This window comes from Trachurus japonicus, chromosome 4, assembly GCF_045865225.1.
Source record: "Trachurus japonicus isolate A0001 chromosome 4, Traja_1.0".
Taxonomy (NCBI): Eukaryota; Metazoa; Chordata; class Actinopteri; order Carangiformes; family Carangidae; genus Trachurus; species Trachurus japonicus.
Window position 1 is genome coordinate 28784225 of NC_140910.1, and position 20655 is coordinate 28804879.

At 44.0% G+C, this 20655-nt stretch overlaps 1 protein-coding gene across 1 annotated transcript in view; it reads left to right on the forward strand.

Moving 5' to 3' along the window:
- Positions 1-20655, forward strand: part of zc3h3 (zinc finger CCCH-type containing 3) — a 71145-nt gene that overhangs the window by 47122 nt on the left and 3368 nt on the right. Inside the window, exons 5-11 of the mRNA XM_085775110.1 lie at positions 1858-2090; positions 4367-4445; positions 4900-5061; positions 5679-5748; positions 10745-10876; positions 19764-19927; positions 20005-20162. Coding sequence (XP_085631236.1) covers positions 1858-2090; positions 4367-4445; positions 4900-5061; positions 5679-5748; positions 10745-10876; positions 19764-19927; positions 20005-20162 — 998 coding nt within the window. The remainder of the gene's footprint in view (positions 1-1857; positions 2091-4366; positions 4446-4899; positions 5062-5678; positions 5749-10744; positions 10877-19763; positions 19928-20004; positions 20163-20655) is intronic.

The window sequence follows — 20655 nt, forward strand, 5'->3', positions numbered from 1 at the left end:
TATATTCTGGGTAGTATATTCAGATTTTGCCAATAAACTCTGCCAATAATTACACACTGGACCTTAAACATATCAAGCATTCAGACATGATGCTCCTTCTGCAGCTCAGTGAACACGGTTGTTGTTTGTTTAGTTTGATTCTTATGCAGTTTCTGTGGCGCCAACATGTCAGTGCAGCTTCAGTTTCCAGCGTCGAACAGAGAACTGAAATATATGATGTGACGTCGACACATTGACTCCTCTGAGGAAACCTTTTCCACCAGCTCCTCTCAGGTTTACATGTGTCTTGGCTGGAGGAGAATTCCTTCCTACCACGTTACTAGACACTGACCCTTGGCCTTTGCCACCTCTCTCCCTCTCTCTCTCTCTCTCTCTCTCTCTCCCCTCGATGTTTTCTGTCTCTCTTGATTAAAAGGCCAAACAGTAACATAAAATCTGTGCCACCATAATTCCTTGGCAACAGCGATGAATTTGCACTTTTATGAGGTAAACATGGAAATGTGCCTGCCTGTGTGTGTGTGAGCAGGACAATCACTCTTTTGATTCCGGTTTCAAAACACAAAACCCAGTGTGAAAACAGACTGGGCCTTACACCCCCCTTTCATGCACCCCACTCCCCCCCTGGCTGCAGCCCTGTGTCAGGGTTAACGGCCGTCTGTGTTAACTGTTCATGTCGTATCCCCATTAACCTCCATTGTGGCTCCCCAGGCCGCCCGGTCCTTGTTTAAGCCTCCCTGGGTGGCAGTCAGCGCTCCAACATTAGCCTCCATTACGGCTCCCCTGGCTGCAGTTGCCCTGTGTAGGGCAGCCGCTGATCAGTGAAACTGAGTGTCTGTGCCTCTGAGTTATGGCGGCGCAGTCGGGGGGGGGGGGCGACCGTGCACGTGAACGCTGTGCGCTGATGATGGCTGATATTTGCTCTCCTTCTTTTTCTTATTTGCAGCAGTGCAGCAGCAGCTCGGCAGCGGGCCGCGGCGGCGGTGCGTTAAGCGTCCGTGTCAGTTGTTTTGCGCGCGGCGTGCGTCCGGGGTAACCCTCTCTTCTCTCTGTAATGGGAGGCATGAACTCTCGCTCTAAACCCATTTCCAGCCCATCTGAAATACGGCAGCAAATTACCTCCAGTGGCGCCCTGCACACCAGCCCCAATCCGCCCCAAATAGAAGTGACAGGACAGCGCAATTTATCGCCATAACCCCTGCACCCCCCCACCACCACCACCACCACCACCACCACATCGCAGCAGCCTCACACACACACAGGTCGACTGAGTGGCTCCTGAATGGTGAGCATGTGTGTGTAGAGGCCTGTGATTGTGTGCAACTGTACCGACTGTAGCAAGAGTGTGTTGTGATACAGATAGTGTGTGTGCGTGTGTGTGTGGTCTCTACGCTCCAGTGTAGGGGCCAACCTCGCTGCTCTGGCCCCCTGCCCTGCCTATTATCTCATTGATTTCCTCCTCTCCTCTTTTCAATTCTCTCCATTTCCACACTGCCGTCCTTTCCATTAGAGGAGCAATTTAACAGAGTGCTGTGACATGGGAGGGAGAGAGAGAGAGAGAGAGAGAGGGAGAAGCAGGGGGGGGGAGTAGAGGATGGGAAACATAAAGTGAGGAGGGGAGATATAGTGGAAGAGCTGGAGGGAAGACGGGCTAAAGAGGGGTGGAACTGAGGCAGGGACAGTGATTTCATTTCAGCGTGACTGAAAATTCCTCACAGTTTGTAAACGCAGCTTAAGGGACAATTACAGTCAAGTCCAGGTCATAATAAACTCCCCCCGTATGAATATGACTCCATCAAACATTAATCTCTTGTTTCATCTCCTCCTCCTCCTCCTTCGCCTCCGTCTCGTCCCTCGCAGGAGTTTCCTCCAGAGCCGCCTCCGAGCTCCACACGACAGACACCACCACCACCACCACCACCACCACCCGCCCTCCACCCAGCACTGGAGAGGAGGAGGAAGAGGAGGAGGAAGAGGAAGAGGGAGAGGAAGAGGAGGAGGCAGCATGTGCTGGATCGGCGGCTCCTTGTACCGGGTGACGGCCAATAAGCTGTCTCGCACTGTGGCGTCCAACATGTCCATCAGCCGAACAGGTACACTGACCCTCGCCATGATCATGATCATCATCATTGATAACACTGGGCAACATAGATAAGGTGGTGATGAATATGATTACAACTTATTAAACTTTACTTACTGATAACAAAAAACATAAATACTTTAAAAAGCTTGTTTTAAATCTGACACTATTTGAATGAATGAATGAAATTTGTTTATTTCGGTCATACAACACTTTCCTTTACACTCTATGAAATTAGATTACCTAGAATATCAACAGTACAAAATAATAAGATGAAAGTAATCATTACTGTATTTTGTAATTTTTCATTATTTTAGGTTTCAAGGCTTTCTTAAAACTCAACAAAGAACTACAGTACATGTCTTCAACTCATCACTGAGCTTATTCCACATTTTTACTCCCAAGACTGAAACACATTTGTATTTTATATTAGTTCTCACTTTACACATTTCGAAAATCATCATATTTGATTCTCTTTCTTTCTTTCTTTCTTTTTGTCCTTTGGTAAAAATTCACGAAACAAAATTTCACTATTTCACTGAATCTGTTGCTTCTGAGCATTAGAAAAGTGCTGAGTCACTGTCAAAAGGCTTCATTCATAAACAGAGGCTTCAGCTCCTCTCGGTCTTTTATCACCTGTTCAGAAGAGTTTGTTATTTACATATTTAACTCCCAGATCCATGTTGAAATCAAGCTATTGTGGATGTGGATGTGGATGTGAATCGGCCAACACAAGTGCAGTAATTCAAAGCAGTCAAAGGGATGAGTGCAGCACGTATCGGGTTCGTACATCGGAGACGGAAGCCGAATATCGTCTGAATCTGACCAGATATTTGATATCAGCATTTAATACTTAATGGTTTTTGATGTGCTCGGGACGCATTTCAGTCGGCGCTAAAAAGGCTCCGAGGTTCAATACCCTGCCCCCTGTTCGGGACGTGCCATGCGAGCACATAGGGCAGTAAATCTGTGTGCACCCGCGGAGGTGATACAAGGGTGTTAATTCATGTTTGTGGCTGCAGCTCTGTCCACATGCTCTCTAATGGACTTAGTAGAGCTGGCTGGATTTGCCATCTGAAATAATAAAGTTGTCATCTGTCAGGGCAGTGAGGGGGGAGGGTCTGGAGAACTGGACGGTGCAGATTAAAGCCTGGATCTGCCTCTTTCTTTCTCTCTCTCACACACACACACACACACATATACGCGCGCTCTGTAGCAACTACACCTGCAGGAGAAATTGAAGAGCTCCACTGTGTTCAGCTCGTGACCGGCATCCCAACACAACACCACCACACGCGCATTCCTGCATCCTCCACAGCCCGGCCGAGCCTCAGGTGTCTTCTCAGCAGGAGCCGCGGCGTCTTATCTTCCACCGCCACGGAGGAGAAGGAGGAGAAGCAGCAGCAGCAGCAGCGACGGCGTCACATTTGTTCCTGGTCCAGAGCCAGCGGCCTGAAATTCTGCTGCGCTTAAATCACACCACAGCTCGACCAGTCAAAACACTTCCAAAATTAGAGGTCAACTGTCATCTGTAACACCAACCTCCTCACCTCCTTGTCCTCCTCTCTGCTCCGATCCATAGCCCCCAATACACACACACACACCTTTCCCTCCACTGTTTAGCGGAGTGCATCGGGTACACGGTGTTTATGATGTTGTCAGACAGAGCTGGACGTCACGTTTGGCTTTGGCACCTCCGCGCCAAACCACCACAGTATAAATAACCAGTCACATATCAGGTTGTTATTGCATCTGGCTGCACAAACACACACTCAGACGCTCAGCAGACGGCTATAACACTATCCTTTTTTTTTTCTTTTTTCTTTTTTTCACCTTGGACAGATGTATGTAATGTCACACCGTTAGGAAATGTTAGATGAAAACACTTGAGATAATGATGATGAACACATCAGAAGAGAGACATCCACTCCTCTTTGAAAGACGGTTCAGTGTTTTATCAACTAAAACTCTGAGCCTCTCTTCTGATTGGCTGACTTATGTCTGAATAATCCAATCAAAATATAGCAGATTTCAGGTAAACACAGAGGTAGGCGGGGCTTAGAGCGTGGTTGACTGCTTTGTTGTGACCTCACAAAGTTGCACAAGTCCTGATGACCCATTTTTAAGGCTCAGTGCATTTCTCTGTGGACTTGTTAACTTCACACTACAAATGTAGAACCTGGAGCTGCTTTATAATAAAAACAACATATGAACATGAACTTTTTTACTGTATGAGACCTTTAAACCTTTAAACCCCCCTCCTGTTTGTCTGGTTTTCCCCACATCCAGGACGGTTCTCCAACACCCACTTCTCCTCTCCCATGATTCCTGCTTGGAACCGCCCCTCCAACACTCGTCACTTAGCCAGGTGAGCTTCTTTTCACAGCCGACCCCCCCTCCCTCCTCCTCCTCCTACTCCTCCTCCCTCCTCCAATGTGAAGATTTCTGCACACACATCCAACTTTTAAGCTTTTTTAATTAACAGCATTTATATGTGGGCCATCCTGCTGGCTCCCCTCGTACCACAGCATCTCATCTTGAAATCAAACCCAGCCAAGACCGTTGCATTTGATCCTCCCTCCCTCTCTCTCTCTTCCCCCCCCCTGATATTAACAGCCTTTCATCGCTCTCGGCTAAGAGCTGCTAAGCCAGAAGTAATCTTAAAATTAAAATTAGCATATGGAGGACACCTATATACCCGAGGGAGAGGTGAAACTCTAGTCCCGGCGTGGTTTGTCCTCTCCGGCCACAACAGGCCGCTGATTATTGATCTGTGGAAAACCTGTGGTCTGTTTTTTTTATCTGTGTTTTTGTGAATCCAGCCGCGCCGTTCAGCGCAGCCTCGCCATCATCAGGCTGTCGAATGCCCGTCAGAAGAAGCAGCAGAAGCAGTACTGCATGTACTACAACCGCTTTGGCAAGTGCAACCGCGGAAACAACTGTCCCTACATACACGATCCAGACAAGGTGGCCGTTTGCACAAGGTAACGCCAACACGAGGTGTCATGTTAAGAGAGTGGTGGTGGTGATGGTGGTGGTGGATGGGTGGGTCAGTTAATACTCATTAAATGCTAAATTTTGACACTCAATCCTCAGTTTAAGAGAGAAAATCTTCCTCTCCTGCCAACGTACCCGCTGAACATCTGATAGTAGTAGAGTGGTGATTAAGGCATCTGAGGTCCCAGATATAAAAGTCATAACACGAGCGCCATAAAAGCTCAGAGGGACATGAGACTCCACGGTTGGAGTCGCTGCAAAAACACCAGTAGTTAGTTCAAAAACATGTTCTTGGATTTAAAAAAAAGTCTGTGCACAAAAAAACTTCATCTGTAACAAACCCATCATTTAGTCCGGAGCCGTCACTTCCTGTTGCACAGATTAAACCGATGAAGTTAAAACCAGTGCACTTTTAGTTTCTGGGTCAACACTGGATACATGAACCAACGCTGGCATCATCGTGTGAATGTGCACCACCTCTGGGTTGGTTTCTTCTCCATGGAAACGAGCATCGGGGATATCTTTAAAGTTTATTGCGAAGGTGGGGGGGGGGGAACAGCTCTGTTGGTTTCTGTTGTTTCAGCTTCATGTTGTTTTTGTGCAGGTTCCTGCGAGGGACGTGCAAACAGGCGGACGGGACCTGCCCGTTCTCCCATAAGGTGGCTAAGGAGAAGGTAACTTACACACACACACACGCACACATACACACGCACACACACACACACACACACACACATACACACTAGATGTTGGGCAACATAGTGTTTTATGGGTTTTCATTGCAAAGGCCAGCATTGAGTACAGTGTGTACAGTCACCGTGTATCGTGTTTGCCTTCTTGGCATGGCTCCTGTTTCCATGACACAAGAGGGAGCGAGAAAGACTTAACCTGATGGGGCGTTCAGGACAGAGGGGGCTTATGGGTAAACAAGAAGCAGCAGCAGCAGCAACTAAAGGTTAGAGCTTGTGACTGGAGAGGAGGGGGAGGGGGATCACCAGTGTGATGGCATCTGCTATTATTTCTGTTTCAGGTGAGTTGTGTGTGAGGTGTACGTACAGAAAAGTGGAACACGGTCGTCACCTCAGATCACCTCTTATCCTGCTTTACCTTTTATGGCTGAAATCAATATTCTAATATATTCAATACACAGAAAATGTGTCAACAACAGTACTAACTGATAATTATCCAATTATTTTATTTTATTTTTTTATTTTATTTTATTTTTTTAGTTAATTTTCTTTCTTTGAGATCCTCATTTGGCAAATACCAGTTTTCTTTATGGTTTGTTATTTACTTTGTGAATACATACCTGGGTGGGGGGGGGATTCAAGGTACAATATCGCAAAGAGAATGAAATGACTGATTATGTTTGTGAAGGTAATAAATTTAATGAATTGAATGAAATTTAATGAAAATACATCTGATAAAGGATATAGATCCTCTATATCAGACTCAAAATAATGACAACATACAGAAAATAAACACAAATATACCATTAAAAACTTCAGTAACCCCATACATAATATCACTTAAATACATACTGTATATCAGAATACTCTGAAAAATAATCTCCCACATAAGCTTTGCAATAAAGTATTATAGTACACCACCACAGTATGCACGGCCTGTGTGAATGTGTTTGTTTGTATGTACTGCTGCTGTAACTTTGCAAATTTCCCCGTCGTGGGATGAATAAAGGCATACTTTACTTACTTTACTTATATTAGTAATAACTGATTATTACCTCACAGTTTCCAGTTGTTCACAATTGACGTGTTCAGTCACTATCAAAATATCAAACAACAGATGTACATAATAATTAGATGCATATATTAATTTATATGATATCAATATACATTGCAATATATTAGATCTAAGGAAGAGAACTTTTTTATATCAGTTTTCTTCTAATCCTCCGTTGAATCCAACGACTGTTTTATCACAGTGTCAGTCTACCAGAGATGTAATATTGAGTCATCACAGTGGCCAAAGTCAACTCCAGCAAACCAAACTGTGTGGACATCGACACTAAATCCACTTCATAGAGTTACAGACATGACGACGCTCAGCCAGCGGCTCAGTATATTTAACTGCGTGTGACTTAAACAGGACGAAGATATCAAACATGAACCTACAGTACACCAGACGGTCGCTGCATAAAAAAATTTAAGGTCATTGTCATAGTGGCTCCACCTCCTCTTATAGACTCTTTCAGTGTGTTGCCCGTCTATGGGAAAGTGAAGCCGTTTAAAAAGGGAAAGCTGTTTTTTCCTCCTCCTTTTTTTTTTAAAGTTGAGACAAACAACTCTCCAACAGGTGTCTTGCCTCACCCTCCACACACACACACACACACACACACACACACACACACAATGCCCCGCACCTGTGTTGGCTGTCACCCCGCTGCCTGTACGTGCTGAGAGCCCAGCTGTCTGTTTGTAACGCCACCTCGCTCCAGCTCACCCCCCAACCTTTGGCCCCTCCCACCACCGGATACACCCGCTCCTGTTTCATGTGGACTAGGGATGTCACCATTATAGATTTTCTGTGTACGATTATTGTCAGAGAAATAATCACGGTATTACGATTATTATGCATTAATTAATTTCACAACATGAATGCTGACATGATGTGTAAAATCAAATACAGTCAAAATATAATTACATTACTAATTATTTATACTAAATATTATTATTATTAGTATCTACTATCAATATATAACCAATTATTAATCCCCAAGGGGAAGTGTTTTAAATATTCAAATCATTGATTGTCATCCATACCAAATGTTTATTTTAATCGTTTGTGTGTTTTTTATCACAAATGACACACTAAGATTTAAATTCCTACCAATTGTACGTTAGGTTAGGTAAATGGACCAGTATTTCTTTTTTTTTTTCTTTTTTTCGGACATGTTAATTGAATCAGGCTTCATCACACACAATTTCAGTTACACAATACAAGCAACATGACCGAAAGGGAAAACGGGAGAAGCATAAAGCTTATCAGGTCCCGCCCCGATTACCATTCAGAATACATTAATTTCATCACAATTTTTCTTTCTTATAAACGTGATACAACAGCAGAGCTGCGGTCTGGACTCCAGACAGCCAATCCAGAATAACGTTAAACCCCTTTCTCTGGGTTTAAATCAATTTATAATTGTCTAGAATAGAGTTTCGTATTTCTTTTTTAAAAGCCCACAAGCTTCTTGATTTTGTTTTTTAACCTCATCATCTAATTTGTTTGACACCAGTGACTGAGATAGAAAAGGATTTTAGCGTAGTTCTCACTCTCCTCTGCCTAAATAACACATTTCCTCTCAAATTGTGTGTCACTTCTCTGTCTATGAAAAAAGGTCTCTGTTTGCTGCCCTGTACATAATCTGCAGAGTTTTGTAGTTGATCAAAGGGATAGTTCAACATTTTGGCAAATTGGCTCATTGCCATGAATTTACCTCTATAACAACTCTGTCTCGTAACGTTCCGTTATTATCTCATAGCGTGGTGATTGTGCAACTCACAACTTGTCCACAACAGCATTTTTGAGTTGTTTGATTGTGTATTTGATGAGTTTGATGAGGGAAACCAAGAAATTCCCTTAGCCTCCATAGCATAGCCCTGAGCAGCCTGCCGCTCCGCTCCGCCGTTCTAAAAATAGCTTGCACCGACAATTAAAGGTAACGAACCTACTGCTATGACTATAGGGATTATAGCAATGGGCCAATTTGCCCAAATGTTGAACTATCCCTTTAAGTCGTGTAATTTGAGGATTTTTGCATTGATGAACAACTGGCTTGTGTGTTTGCTCTGTTAGTGCTCATAGTGTAGAATCCTTACGGCTCTTTTTTGAAGTGTGAACGGGGGGTGCATGACACTTTTGTACTGTATGTGTTTCCCCACACTTCTGCACAGTATTGCAAATGTGGTGATACTAATGCTGAATATATTACATGGAGTGACTGGAGTCAAAACAGGAGTGTATGATGGGGTGATGTGTGGTGGTGGTGGGGGGGTTATACACCCAGCAGCTCCGAACCTGATCCGGGCTCTGGTGCGTACAGGCGAGCCCGAATCCTGAACCCTACACCCCCCCTCCTGTCCCCCCCCACTACCACAAATACCTTCGAAACCAGACACCCTACTCCCCCCCATCCCTTACACCCGGGAACCCCATCCTAGTCCTCGTGCCCCCCCCCCCCTCCTCCTCCAGCACTGGCCAACACATCCAAAGCACATAAACACATCATGAGAGCTGGACGAGCTGCAGCCTGGATAAATATTTCTGTAGCAGTTAATTAGGTAGAACTGATCTCATCCCAACGAGGTGGAGTCTCCCCCCCACCCCGCTCTGAGCTGTGCCCACCCCCCCCTCCCTTCTTTTCTCAGAGGTATATTTAGACCAGGCTCGCCCCCCCAACCCTAACACGCCAAACAGTAGATCTCTCTGCTCACACACACATGCTGTCAGGACACACATTCACTCTCACTTCGCCGCTGTCAACTGCAATTAAGGTCATTTAGCTGCTCAGTGTGACGGATCACTTGGCACACGGGACACGTCTGATCCCAACATGACGGTGGTTTGGTTTTGTTTTTTAAAGCCGTACAATGTCTGTTTACCAACTCAAATAATCTCATGTAATCTGGTGCTCTCATCGCGCCCCCGCTCCTCCCTCTGTGTGTGTGTGTGTGTGTGTGTGTGTGTAGGGGGGTGTTTGATGAGATATGAGCTAAGAGGGAAATTTAACTTAAAACAACCAAGAATAAATACTACATTAAAAAGCATGTGTGTCTCTGTGACAGGAGTAAAACTGTGGAATAGCTTGACAGAGGATCTCAAACAAAGCAAAAACATAACACAACTTAGAAATAGATTAAAACATAGTATGACAGAAAACTATAAACAGGATTGATTAATTGGGTGTTGATTGCAACTGTAATGCTGTTCAATTATTTATTTATTTAATTTTTTTGGCTTCATTTGTTAATTATTGGATACTTGTTTATTTCTATGACTCTGAAACCATGAAGAGCTCCAATGGATTTACTGAAATAATGAATTAAAGGGTAGGCATTTATAAGCTAGATATCTTTGGCCTACACCTTTTCGATCTATTTATGAACTAGTTGAACTAATGCTCAACTGAAAACAATTTGTGTAAAAGATCAAATAAACTACTACTATTTACATTTGTCTTTTTTTGTGGAGGAGGAGAAGGGAGGAACTCAGAGATGATCTCTTGACACAGAACGGAAAAAATAGATTAAAGGGAAATAAAAAAAGCAACATTTTTTATCTTCTTCTCCAACACATAAATCATATTAACTCTTTTTATTTTCATATGCTGGAGTGTCAACCAGGAGGCTTTTCTTTTGCCATCAGCACATATTCAAACAAACACCTCAACTTATTGTCTAATATGTTTGCAGGAAAAATGCCAAGAATCAATTCAGTCAGAGTCAGATTGATTCCCAAAGTCAATTCAATCTCTTTTTTTTGGACACTTTGCCAATAATCAGAGAGTTCTGGACGCTCTGCAGCCGCATGAGACGTTTTATTTTGACATAACAAAACACACGTACTGTAGGTCTGTTGTGTTCTGATGTTGCAGATTTCTTTTGTTATTTACCTTAAACCGTTAAAACATTTTCTCTGGACTCTCTCCAGATGCCGGTGTGTTCCTACTTCCTGAAGGGAATCTGTAACAACAGCGACTGCCCCTACAGTCACGTCTACGTGTCCCGGAAAGCTGAGGTGTGCCAGGACTTTGTCAGAGGCTACTGTCCCGAGGGAGAGAAGGTAAAAACACACACACACACACACAAACCCAGAGAGGACGTTTTAGAAAGTGTATGTGACATCATCATGAGCTGTCTGACATCCAAATCCTCCGTCCATACATCATCTTCACATGAGCAGAGCAGGAACAAATACACAACCAAGCCAACAAAATGCACAACGTACAATAAAGTACAGCAAAACCAGAGAAAGCTCATTCAGCTCCTAAAGACTTTACACCTAAAATCTAAGTTTCTCCTTCATCCATCTGCACAACTAAAGAGAGGAAAACAAAATCAGTGTCCAAGATTTAACAGGAAGGAGTCTAAAAGGTAAATCAGAGCTGTGGTTTGTATTGAGCGACGCTGTGGTTTGTATTGAGCGACACTGTGACAGTTGAGGTTCCTCAAACCGCTGTCCGGCTGCAGATAGTCAGTATTCACAGATTTAGAGGTTGTGCAACTAAAATACGCCAAAACATCAAATAAAGAAGAGTTTTACTTTACTATCAATCAAACTTTATTTATAGACAACTTTTCATGCACAGAGAAGCAGCCCAAAATGCTTTACATTAATCCACACACTCATGCCTCATGCACATTCACACAAACATACGTTAAAAACATTGAGAAATTAAAAGTAATGAGGAAATGCTATCTTACATTCAACAATTTGAATTGAGGAAACAACAGTGAGTAGGTAAAAGGTAACATATTTTTTATAATAAGTACAGACTATTAAGCATTAGTCAAGCTTTAAGTACTGAATTCATCATGAGTATGTAGTTTATAAACACAGTTAAAAATGCTTTATTCATCATTGATAAGCACTGACTGTATTTATAAAAAATAAAGGTTAAATAGAAAATAAACTACATACTGATAAGTATTCATGCATTATAAATTAAAGATTCGGTATTTAGTCATGCTTAAAGCAGATATCAGTGGAATGTTTTTGTTAATATAAGTCCTAAATAGTCCTATTTTCCGTCAGCAATCACTTACATGAAGTATTTCAGCCTAAACACGAGTCTCTCCGTCACTCTGCTCTGCTGTAACCCGAGGAGAAAATTTTCCTTGTGGGATACAAGTGTTATCCAATGAGGGGAGAGAACGGCATGAAGGGCTGTGTGTGCAGCCAAGGGATGCGCGTGAATGTGGTGACGTAGCACGAGGACCAATTGATGCCTGACAAGGGCGGGGGCTGCTAACTCATGGTGCGTTCAAGGAAACTCGTACTTTGTGTTTTTCCTTCCTGTGAAGTCATACCAGTTCGATCTGGTACGAGTTCACGGGTCGGAAGTTACGAGTGGCCGTTATAGGGAACTTTCACAGACAACAGGACGGTAAAAACACGAGCTACGGGTTACCTGGAACGCTACCAAGTCGTAGTTGTGACTTGAAGCTGTAACTTACGGTTTCAAAAGCCTGCCTTGAACACAGCATTAGCCGAAACGGCCGTGCCGCTGATATCTGCTTTAATAGTGTGTACTTATTATAAAGTCCAGTAAAAAGAAGAAAAGAAATATAAAAAGAAAGAAAAATTACTGTGTTCAGGTCGTAAAAGGATCAAAAAATGTCCAAACTCTCTCTGTCTTCAGTTAAAAGACATTTAAGCATCAGTGTATTCAGATGCGATTTGTGAACCCTGATCAGCTGATGTTTGTCCACAGATCAGGATTAACCTGCATCACTGTAACAGAGTGGAGTCATTAACACGACAGATGAAGCTCATGTTGCTTTGATCTCAATACTCTTTGAATTTATCTCCGTGGCGACGACACATCACTACCTGTTTGTCTTCATCTCAACGAAGAATTATGTTGTACAACGTGTGTGTGTGTCTGTGTTTGTGTGTACAGTTCCACTAAAGTTAAACTGAGGCCTAGGTAAACAAGTAGTTTGGTAACCAATGCCCACCACACACACACACACACACACACACACACACACACACACACACACACACGCACACACACACGTACACAGTGACACACAGGCAGGAGCAGCTGCAGCGGGTGGTGGTCCATAATGGCATAACTGTAGTGGCTGAGTGACACATTGAGGGCCTGATGGGTAACAGAGAGCCACCTACACATGACACTCAACCCCCCCTCACCCCCAAACCTCCCCAACCATCCCCCCTCCCCCCTCCACACAGACACTGTCCCTATGTCTCCACCTCAGACACACCCACCACTCCCTCTCCTCCTCCTCTTCCTCCTCTTCTTCCACTGTCTTTACCTCCCTTGTTTTGTCCCCCCCCCTCCTCCTCCTCTCCTCCTCTCTCCCCGCTTGTTTTCAAGTGTCGAGTGTGAAACAGATGCTTTTTCACACTGTCAGACCTCATTTAAATAGCGCACGGGGAAATGAGGATATAGAAAACAAAAGGGATATTAATATTTATTCTATTAGCTGAAGTGCTTAGGTCTGTGATTTTTTTTTTTGCCTGTGTGTGTTTGTATGCATGCGTGTGTGTGTGTATTTGCGCCTGAGTGCATGTGTGTGTGTGTGTGTGTGTGTGTTTATGGAGCGCTGCTGCACTGTGTGAGGCTCTGGCGGCTCTATGATGGATAGCAGGCAGTAATTATAGATGGGAAAACTGCTGAGGATGGCACTATGGGCCAGGCAGGCAGACACTCCAGCAGCTCAGGGGTTAAGTCTGCTCCTCGCCTCCATCCTCCTCCATCCTCCTCCTCCTCCTCTTCCTCCTCCTTCTCTCAGACTCACTGCCATCCTGCCTCATCCCGGCTTTGTCTCACCCCGAGTCTGTTCTGGTCTAATTGCTCCTCTTGTTTCTTTAGCGCGCAGCATCAGTTTAAAGTCGTTGTTAATCCTTCACATGTGGCTCCTGCATCAGGTTCCTCTCCTCCTCCTCCTCCTCCTCCTCCTCCTCCTCCCTGGTTTACTCGCTCCATCAGTGACAAGACATCGCTGAGCGCCTGCGGCCCGAGCGAAGCTTTCGGAGGGTTTCTCCGTAGCTGACTTCCGTTAATGGCCCTTTGGCCGATTCAGCATGTTTGCCGCGCTGCGTCTGTGCCAGTCGGTATAGCGGAGAGCTGTCTGATCAACTGTTTAGTCTAATGAATCAGTGAATTGATCCTTTTTAATGCAGCTTCTTCTCATCTTCACCTCGGCCCTGCTCTCTCTTTTGTTTTATTTCCACATGAAAAAGAACAAGAAACGCAGAGAAGAAGCATCACTGAACTCATTACATTTTTAAAGAGATATACGTGTATGCGATTTTCTTCTTCTTGTTTCCATGACGTTCTGAGCCGGAGACCATTAAAATGATGCAAACACGGCACTGAGTTACTTCCTGCCACACAGGTGTAAAACACACACGGCTCATGTTGGCTGGACAGTTTGCCGCTGCCTGTGCTAAACTTAACTGTGTTCAGGTGCAGCTTTAAACAGAACATGTGAGGAGAGACTACGGTGGCCCTGAGAGCTCAGTACCCTTGTGTTTTGAGGATTTGCATGTGTTTAAAGACCCCCCACAGAGTCGTGCGTACTGAGAGTGGAGCGATTTTCCAATGTTTCCCACAATCCTTTCGCGCTGTTTACACTTTCTTCCTCATGGCTACGCAGGAAAAAGAAACAGAGAAGGTGATAAAAGCGATGAGGAAGGGGGGAATTCATCATGCTGGTGAGGGACATGCAAAGTATCGATGGAGAAAAACACTTTCAATGCTTCAGGATGAACAGTGGAAAGTGTGACGATCTGGATAGCATGGTATAGTTGTCTCAGTGCAACTTAAAGCTCGACTGGGGAGACTGCTAATCATCTGCTCAAAGATTGTAGCTGCTCAACACTTTTTAGAGCTGCACATACTAGACAAATTAGCACAAACACTATCATGAATACTGCTGCCGGGTCACTTGAATAAGAACGAATGCTAATGCTATAGGTATTTCCTATCGTTTCTCCCGGGAAGTCTTGCTAAATTCCTTTTTGTTATTTAAACTATTCTTAGTTCAATGGTAGCGCAGGAAGTGGAGGAAGAGAAGGCTACTACAGTGGAAGATAAGAAATACACCATGGGGGCGTAGATTTGAATCTACTGGAGAAATACGGTGTGAGAGGGTGAGGATGACTAACTTTGGTGATAGAAGTTTCTGTCCAACCCCACACATGTTTTATTTGAAGAATACCAGTTGCTGCCGTCCAACAGGAGAGATCAAGTCCCTATAGCTAGATTAAATAGACTGAGGAACTCTTTTATTCCTCAGTCTGTTAAAATGTTGAATCAGTTGGGTTTGTTAGGGCTCTGAATAGCTGTTAGTGTCGGCACTGCAGCCACTTCTATGCTATTTAGCACGTTGCTTATTTTGTTATATTTTTCTAATGTTTTTGTCTGATGTGACATTTTCAACAATCTTTTTATTGAGAACAAAGTACAGAAAGACAGTCATACAAAAAGATAATACTTTTTGATTTTTTACAGCACACATACAAATACAACCCCCACCCACCAACCCACTCCATCCCCCCACCCTACAACATCCAGTGCATCCCAATCTGAGGAAATAAAATAAGTACATAAATAAATAAATAAATAAAAGTTATGATATTGAAAGGTAAATATTATTCAACAGATATGGATAATTAAATAAAGAGAAAAAGAAAGAGAAAGTGGAGGTGGCTAATTTGAAAGTACTGATGTGACATTTTGTCTGATGTTTGTTTGGTGTTATATGTTTGTTGTTATGAGAAACAAGTGTCTTTGGACGCAAGAAAAATTTCAGAAGAGATTCTGACAAATAAAGTACTGAACTAAACTACAACTCAACTCCTCCTGCACCCTGGTTAATCATCGTTTACATAAACGCTTGTGTGGCGACAGTGTTGTGCATACGAGAAGTCCGTTCCTTTAATCTGCAGTAGAGTAGAGTGAGCTCTCTGGGCCACCGTAGGTGACACAGGTGCACAGAGTGAAGAGCTACGCAGAACAGCAGCTTACTGAACAGCTACAGTCTATAGTATTTCTTGTCTAGTGTAAAATCTCCTCATGTTATTCCTCCGTCTGTGACACGACCTCACTGAGTGCACCGCATGGAGGTTCAGCAGATCTGAGGTCAAAGATCGATGAAGCTGAGTTTTTTGCCACACAGCCTGAGGGAAAAAGATCAGAGTAGTGCACACTCACGCAGGCAAACATTGGTGATGAAGTCGGGCTCCGGTTAAAGCTTCGACTGTGTATCTGAAATATACTGGACTCTCTGTCTGAACACTGACGTCCTGCAGTTTTCTGTCTCTGACCAGAAGAGTCCTTAATCCATAAATACAGCAGGCCTGTGTTGGTGCTGCTACGTTATATGGTCCGTCAAGTCCAGTGTGAGTCATGCATCTTCAAGTCTGAGCGTTTATCATATAAACACTGCGCTGTGGTTATGTAACGTACCAGTAAACTACCAGGAGTGTTAACTTGCACATAACTGATTGAATTTCAATTCTCCGGACGGCGGTGCATCGTGTTGCGTTGAGAACGGCCGCTCGCTTTTCTCTTCCACCACAGCTCTCTGCAGCCGCTGTGTTGAAATCAATTAGGAAGCTTTTTTTTTTTAATGTAGAGTTGATATTTGATCTGATCTCTATCTACCTATAATAAAGTCTAAAACCTGTTTCTGCTCAGTTGCTCCACACCAGTGTCGACTTAATGCATGTGATGTCCCTTTTTTTTTTTTTACTGTCTTTTCCAACTCCCACCCTCCCTGCATTTTTTTTTTCTGCTCCCTCTCTCAGTCTCTTGGTAAATGTGCTGACTCCTCCTGGTTTTGGCCGTGCAGAGGAGCTCTCTAATAGGCCCCAGAGACGTCCCAGCGTTCCTTAAATCAAGTGGAAAATTGTTAACTTGGTGTGGGATAAAGATGTTCTGTCCACTTTAGCTTTTTTTTTTCCTCCCATTTCCTCTCTCTCTCTCTCTCTCTCTCTCTCTCTCTCTCTCTCTCTCTCTCTCTCTCTCTCTCTCTCTCTCTCTCTCTCTCTCTGCGTCTCTCTCTTTTTATGAAAATGAGGATGTATGGGGCTGTGGTGAGTGGATGCAGCTTTTACAGTCAATTTCTCGGACACTCTTGTTTCTCACGCCGGGAAAGTGCTTCGGCTTTTAGCGCTCGTCGTCCCGTCACACTCGTCTGGAGATGAGAACTCCAGACTTATGTCAGAGCTGACTGTACATCAAGTCAACATCCACAGATATATTTAATAATATAATCTTGTATTCAGATGTGCAGAGTCACCTGTCAATATTGATATGCAGCAGTGGGTTATACTGTATGCATTTAGCAAATATAGAAATATATATAAGATAAAGGGCAGTAACTGTGTGCTGCACATGCCATTTCCTGTAAAAGTGTATTTATTTAACACAATGGACTGTGTGGTGGTTAGGAAACAAAGGGCCAATAGTTAATTTCAAATACCTGGAAAAAAATGAATGTGTAAGTGTTCAGTTTACCTGTAAATAGTTAACAGTCAATTTGATGCTCCAGAGAATTGTTAAATTAAATGGAAAAATAAGGAGAGGACTGTGGTGATCATCACCGACTTCACTATGCAGCTTCAGGAATCATAACAGACCAAATCTAATGAATCTATTAACAAATCGTTCAAAAACATAATATAACACCTTTTAAAGAGCAGGTCCAGACTGTACTCCTGTAGCTTTTCATTGTATTTGTTTATTGAACCCATATAGATCTTTGACTCAAGAGACTTGTGCAGAAAGTTCCATGTGGTTGATGCACAAAGTTACACATTAATTACAGAGACCCAACATTTGTCAACATGGTCAGGACCTGGCAACAGTAGCAAAGAGAAAAACTTCCTTTTAGGAAGAAACTCTTTCTCCTTTTGGCCTCAGACTGTAGTTTTAGTTTAGTTCTAGTTTTTTAATGCTTTGTTCTCAATGTGTGAACAGGAAGTGATGGTCGATAACGATACATCATAACGATAGATCTCCAACTCAGACTGGGATGTTGCAGCTTTAAGGCGTCACAGCTCAGAGAAGAAATATTTGATCATTTTTCATCTACCAGTTTGTGCAACTAATGCTACTCCGTGAATCTTTGACCGATCTTCACCCTAAAGTCGCGGCCATGAAAATCACGTTATCAGGCCTGACGATGCTGGGAGGGGGGACAGGGGGGGGTCAGCGGTGATGTCAGACACCGAATTTAAAACCCCTCCACAGACATCAGTGACACCGGTGGCAGGTCTGATTTGTTGATCGAAATGTGTGTCAAAACCGCAGCCCCTATAAGATGATCCGGAGAAACATTTGACAGCCGAGCTGATCCAGGGGCTGCCCTGGCACCCGCGGGCGCACGGACATGGGTGTGAGTGGGGGGGTCGGAGGTGGGAGGGGGGAGTGGGGGGGCTCTGATGGCAGCAAGTCAGGGCTGCTGGGCTCCGGGGAGAGTTGACCAAGAGTCCACAGCGTTCCTGGAAAATTGATCTCAAGATCCTTCACACACACACACACACACACACACACACACCCGTCCCCCCACTGCACGCTCTATTTCAGGACCAATGCTGCTTCCCAGTCCTGCACTCCTCACCCCTGCACACACACACTGAAACACACACAGACTGACACACACAGACACACGCTCCTTGCAGCCTGCACCCCAGAGTGAATATAATTAGCTTTTCTGACAGGTGGGAGGGATCGAATCGCGTGGAGAATGAAGCTACCAATTTACACCCGTATTACACTGTCATACACACTCGCTTGCAAACATGCATGTGAAAGCTCGCGCGCTCATGCACAATGCTGCTCAGAATGACGCACATGCTCAACTTGCACATTAAAGGAGAAGCTGGACGTCCCTTTATAAGGAGCCGGAGTGAGTGGACAGAGTTAATGATCAGGAAAACTTTGAATAAACTGAGAACAACAAAAGAAAAGTAAAACCAACATGTGCTTTTCTTCAGCTTCAAGTCCAGTCATGTTGGGTGACCCGGTCAGATTTCCTGGATTCCCTCCAGGTGTTCGTGAACCAGTGTTAAATTTAAAGAGGCCTCATCATCTCTGGATATGAGCGACACTGTTTTTCTTCATTGCTTGTTCCCGGTCCTGTAAAATGTTGCTGACCGTGTGTGTCCGACTGTCCGTCCGTGAACAGGAGATCGGGACGGGTCGGGGGACGGGGTCTGTAAATGTGAAGGAGCAGAACGACATTAAACTGTTTCTGTGAATCAGAGGAGTGGGGAAATTAAAAGGCAGCTTATAAGTAGATTTAACGTTTGATGTTTTTATTCACATCAAATAGAAATGATGTCAAGGTGCAATTTGCATTATTGAAACCAAATTAGATACAAGCATGTTAATGTATCTGAGAGGGACAATGCAATTTAACATAGTTTCAAAACAAGGTGTGAAACTATTGTTTTGCACAGAGAGTTAATAGCTGATGCTAACTCATCACTCTTATCCCTCATTGGGCTTTTACATATATAATAAACTTTAAACTTTAAATAATTAAAACAGTCAGTGGCAAAACATAGGGGATAAAATCCAAAACTTAACGTATGTACATATGTACAGTCTGACAAGGAGAACAAGAACACAAGCAACAAAAAAGAAGCAACAAGCACAGCTCTGGTTTGCATTTAGCAGCTTTGTCTGTCATGTCACATAATGTCAGAGGTGCTATACATGCATAATAAGTTTTTGTCCAACAGTTTCCACTTTTTAGTACTGTTTTTATTTTGTACAGAAACAACCGATCACACTATGGCCTTCCCACAAAATAAAACTGCCCAATTCATCATGAATGAGAGTTTTAGTTTAGAGTTTAGTCTTATATTTTTGTCTGTATCAAATCCACTCATATCAGGTTGTCTGTATGTGTATGAACAGCTGTGACTTTCTTCATGTATGATCTGTGTATCTACTCACCAGTGCAAGAAGAAACACACTCTGGTGTGTCCAGACTTCTCTAAGACCGGCGCCTGTCCCCGAGGAGCTCGCTGTAAACTGCAGCACCGACAACCAGCCAAACGAAGCAACAACGCGTCCTCGTCCGCACCGGCCAAGAGAAGTAGAACCAAGGAGCCCAGCAGGAGGTGAGCGACGCATCATCGCTGATTCAAAAACCACGTTGCGTTTGATCCCGTCTGATCGTGTCCACGCTCTCCCACAGACCCCGGCTGTCTGTGGTGATGCCGGACGGCACTCAGGCAGCGGAGGGGACGCCCGGCGCCGGTCCTCTGGCGCTGCCGTCCTACATCTCCCTCTCCAGCTCCCCAGAGGAGGCGGACGCTCCGGACACACAGCTGGCCGAGGCCTCGCAGGTTAAAGGTAACAGCAACAACGCAACACGAGCCAGGCAGTGTTACACAAAACACCTCTGTGTGACAAGACGGTGTGAAAACCAAGCTGAGCCACGGCGTCCAGGAGGCGTGTGTTTGGTTTGGTGGTTTGCAGATTGTAACAAATGTTCAGGTTGAAACAACATCAACGTCTCAGAGCTGCAGACATGTTGTCTTCAGTGTGTCCTTCTGTAGGTCCCAATCTCATGGACACTATATGTCAGTAACCCCTCAAAGGAATAGTTCAACATTTTGGCAAATTCGCCTATTGCCATAATCCCTATAGTCTTAGGAGTAGATTCATTACCTTGTCGATGCAAGATGTTTTTAGATTGGCGGGGCAGAGACGTGAGCTGCTCAGCTAACGCAATGGAGGTGCATGGTACTTTCGCCTTTCCCACATCAAACTCATCAAATACACAATCCAACAACTCCAAAACGCTCTCGTGGACAAGTTGTGACCTGCACATTCACCACGCTAT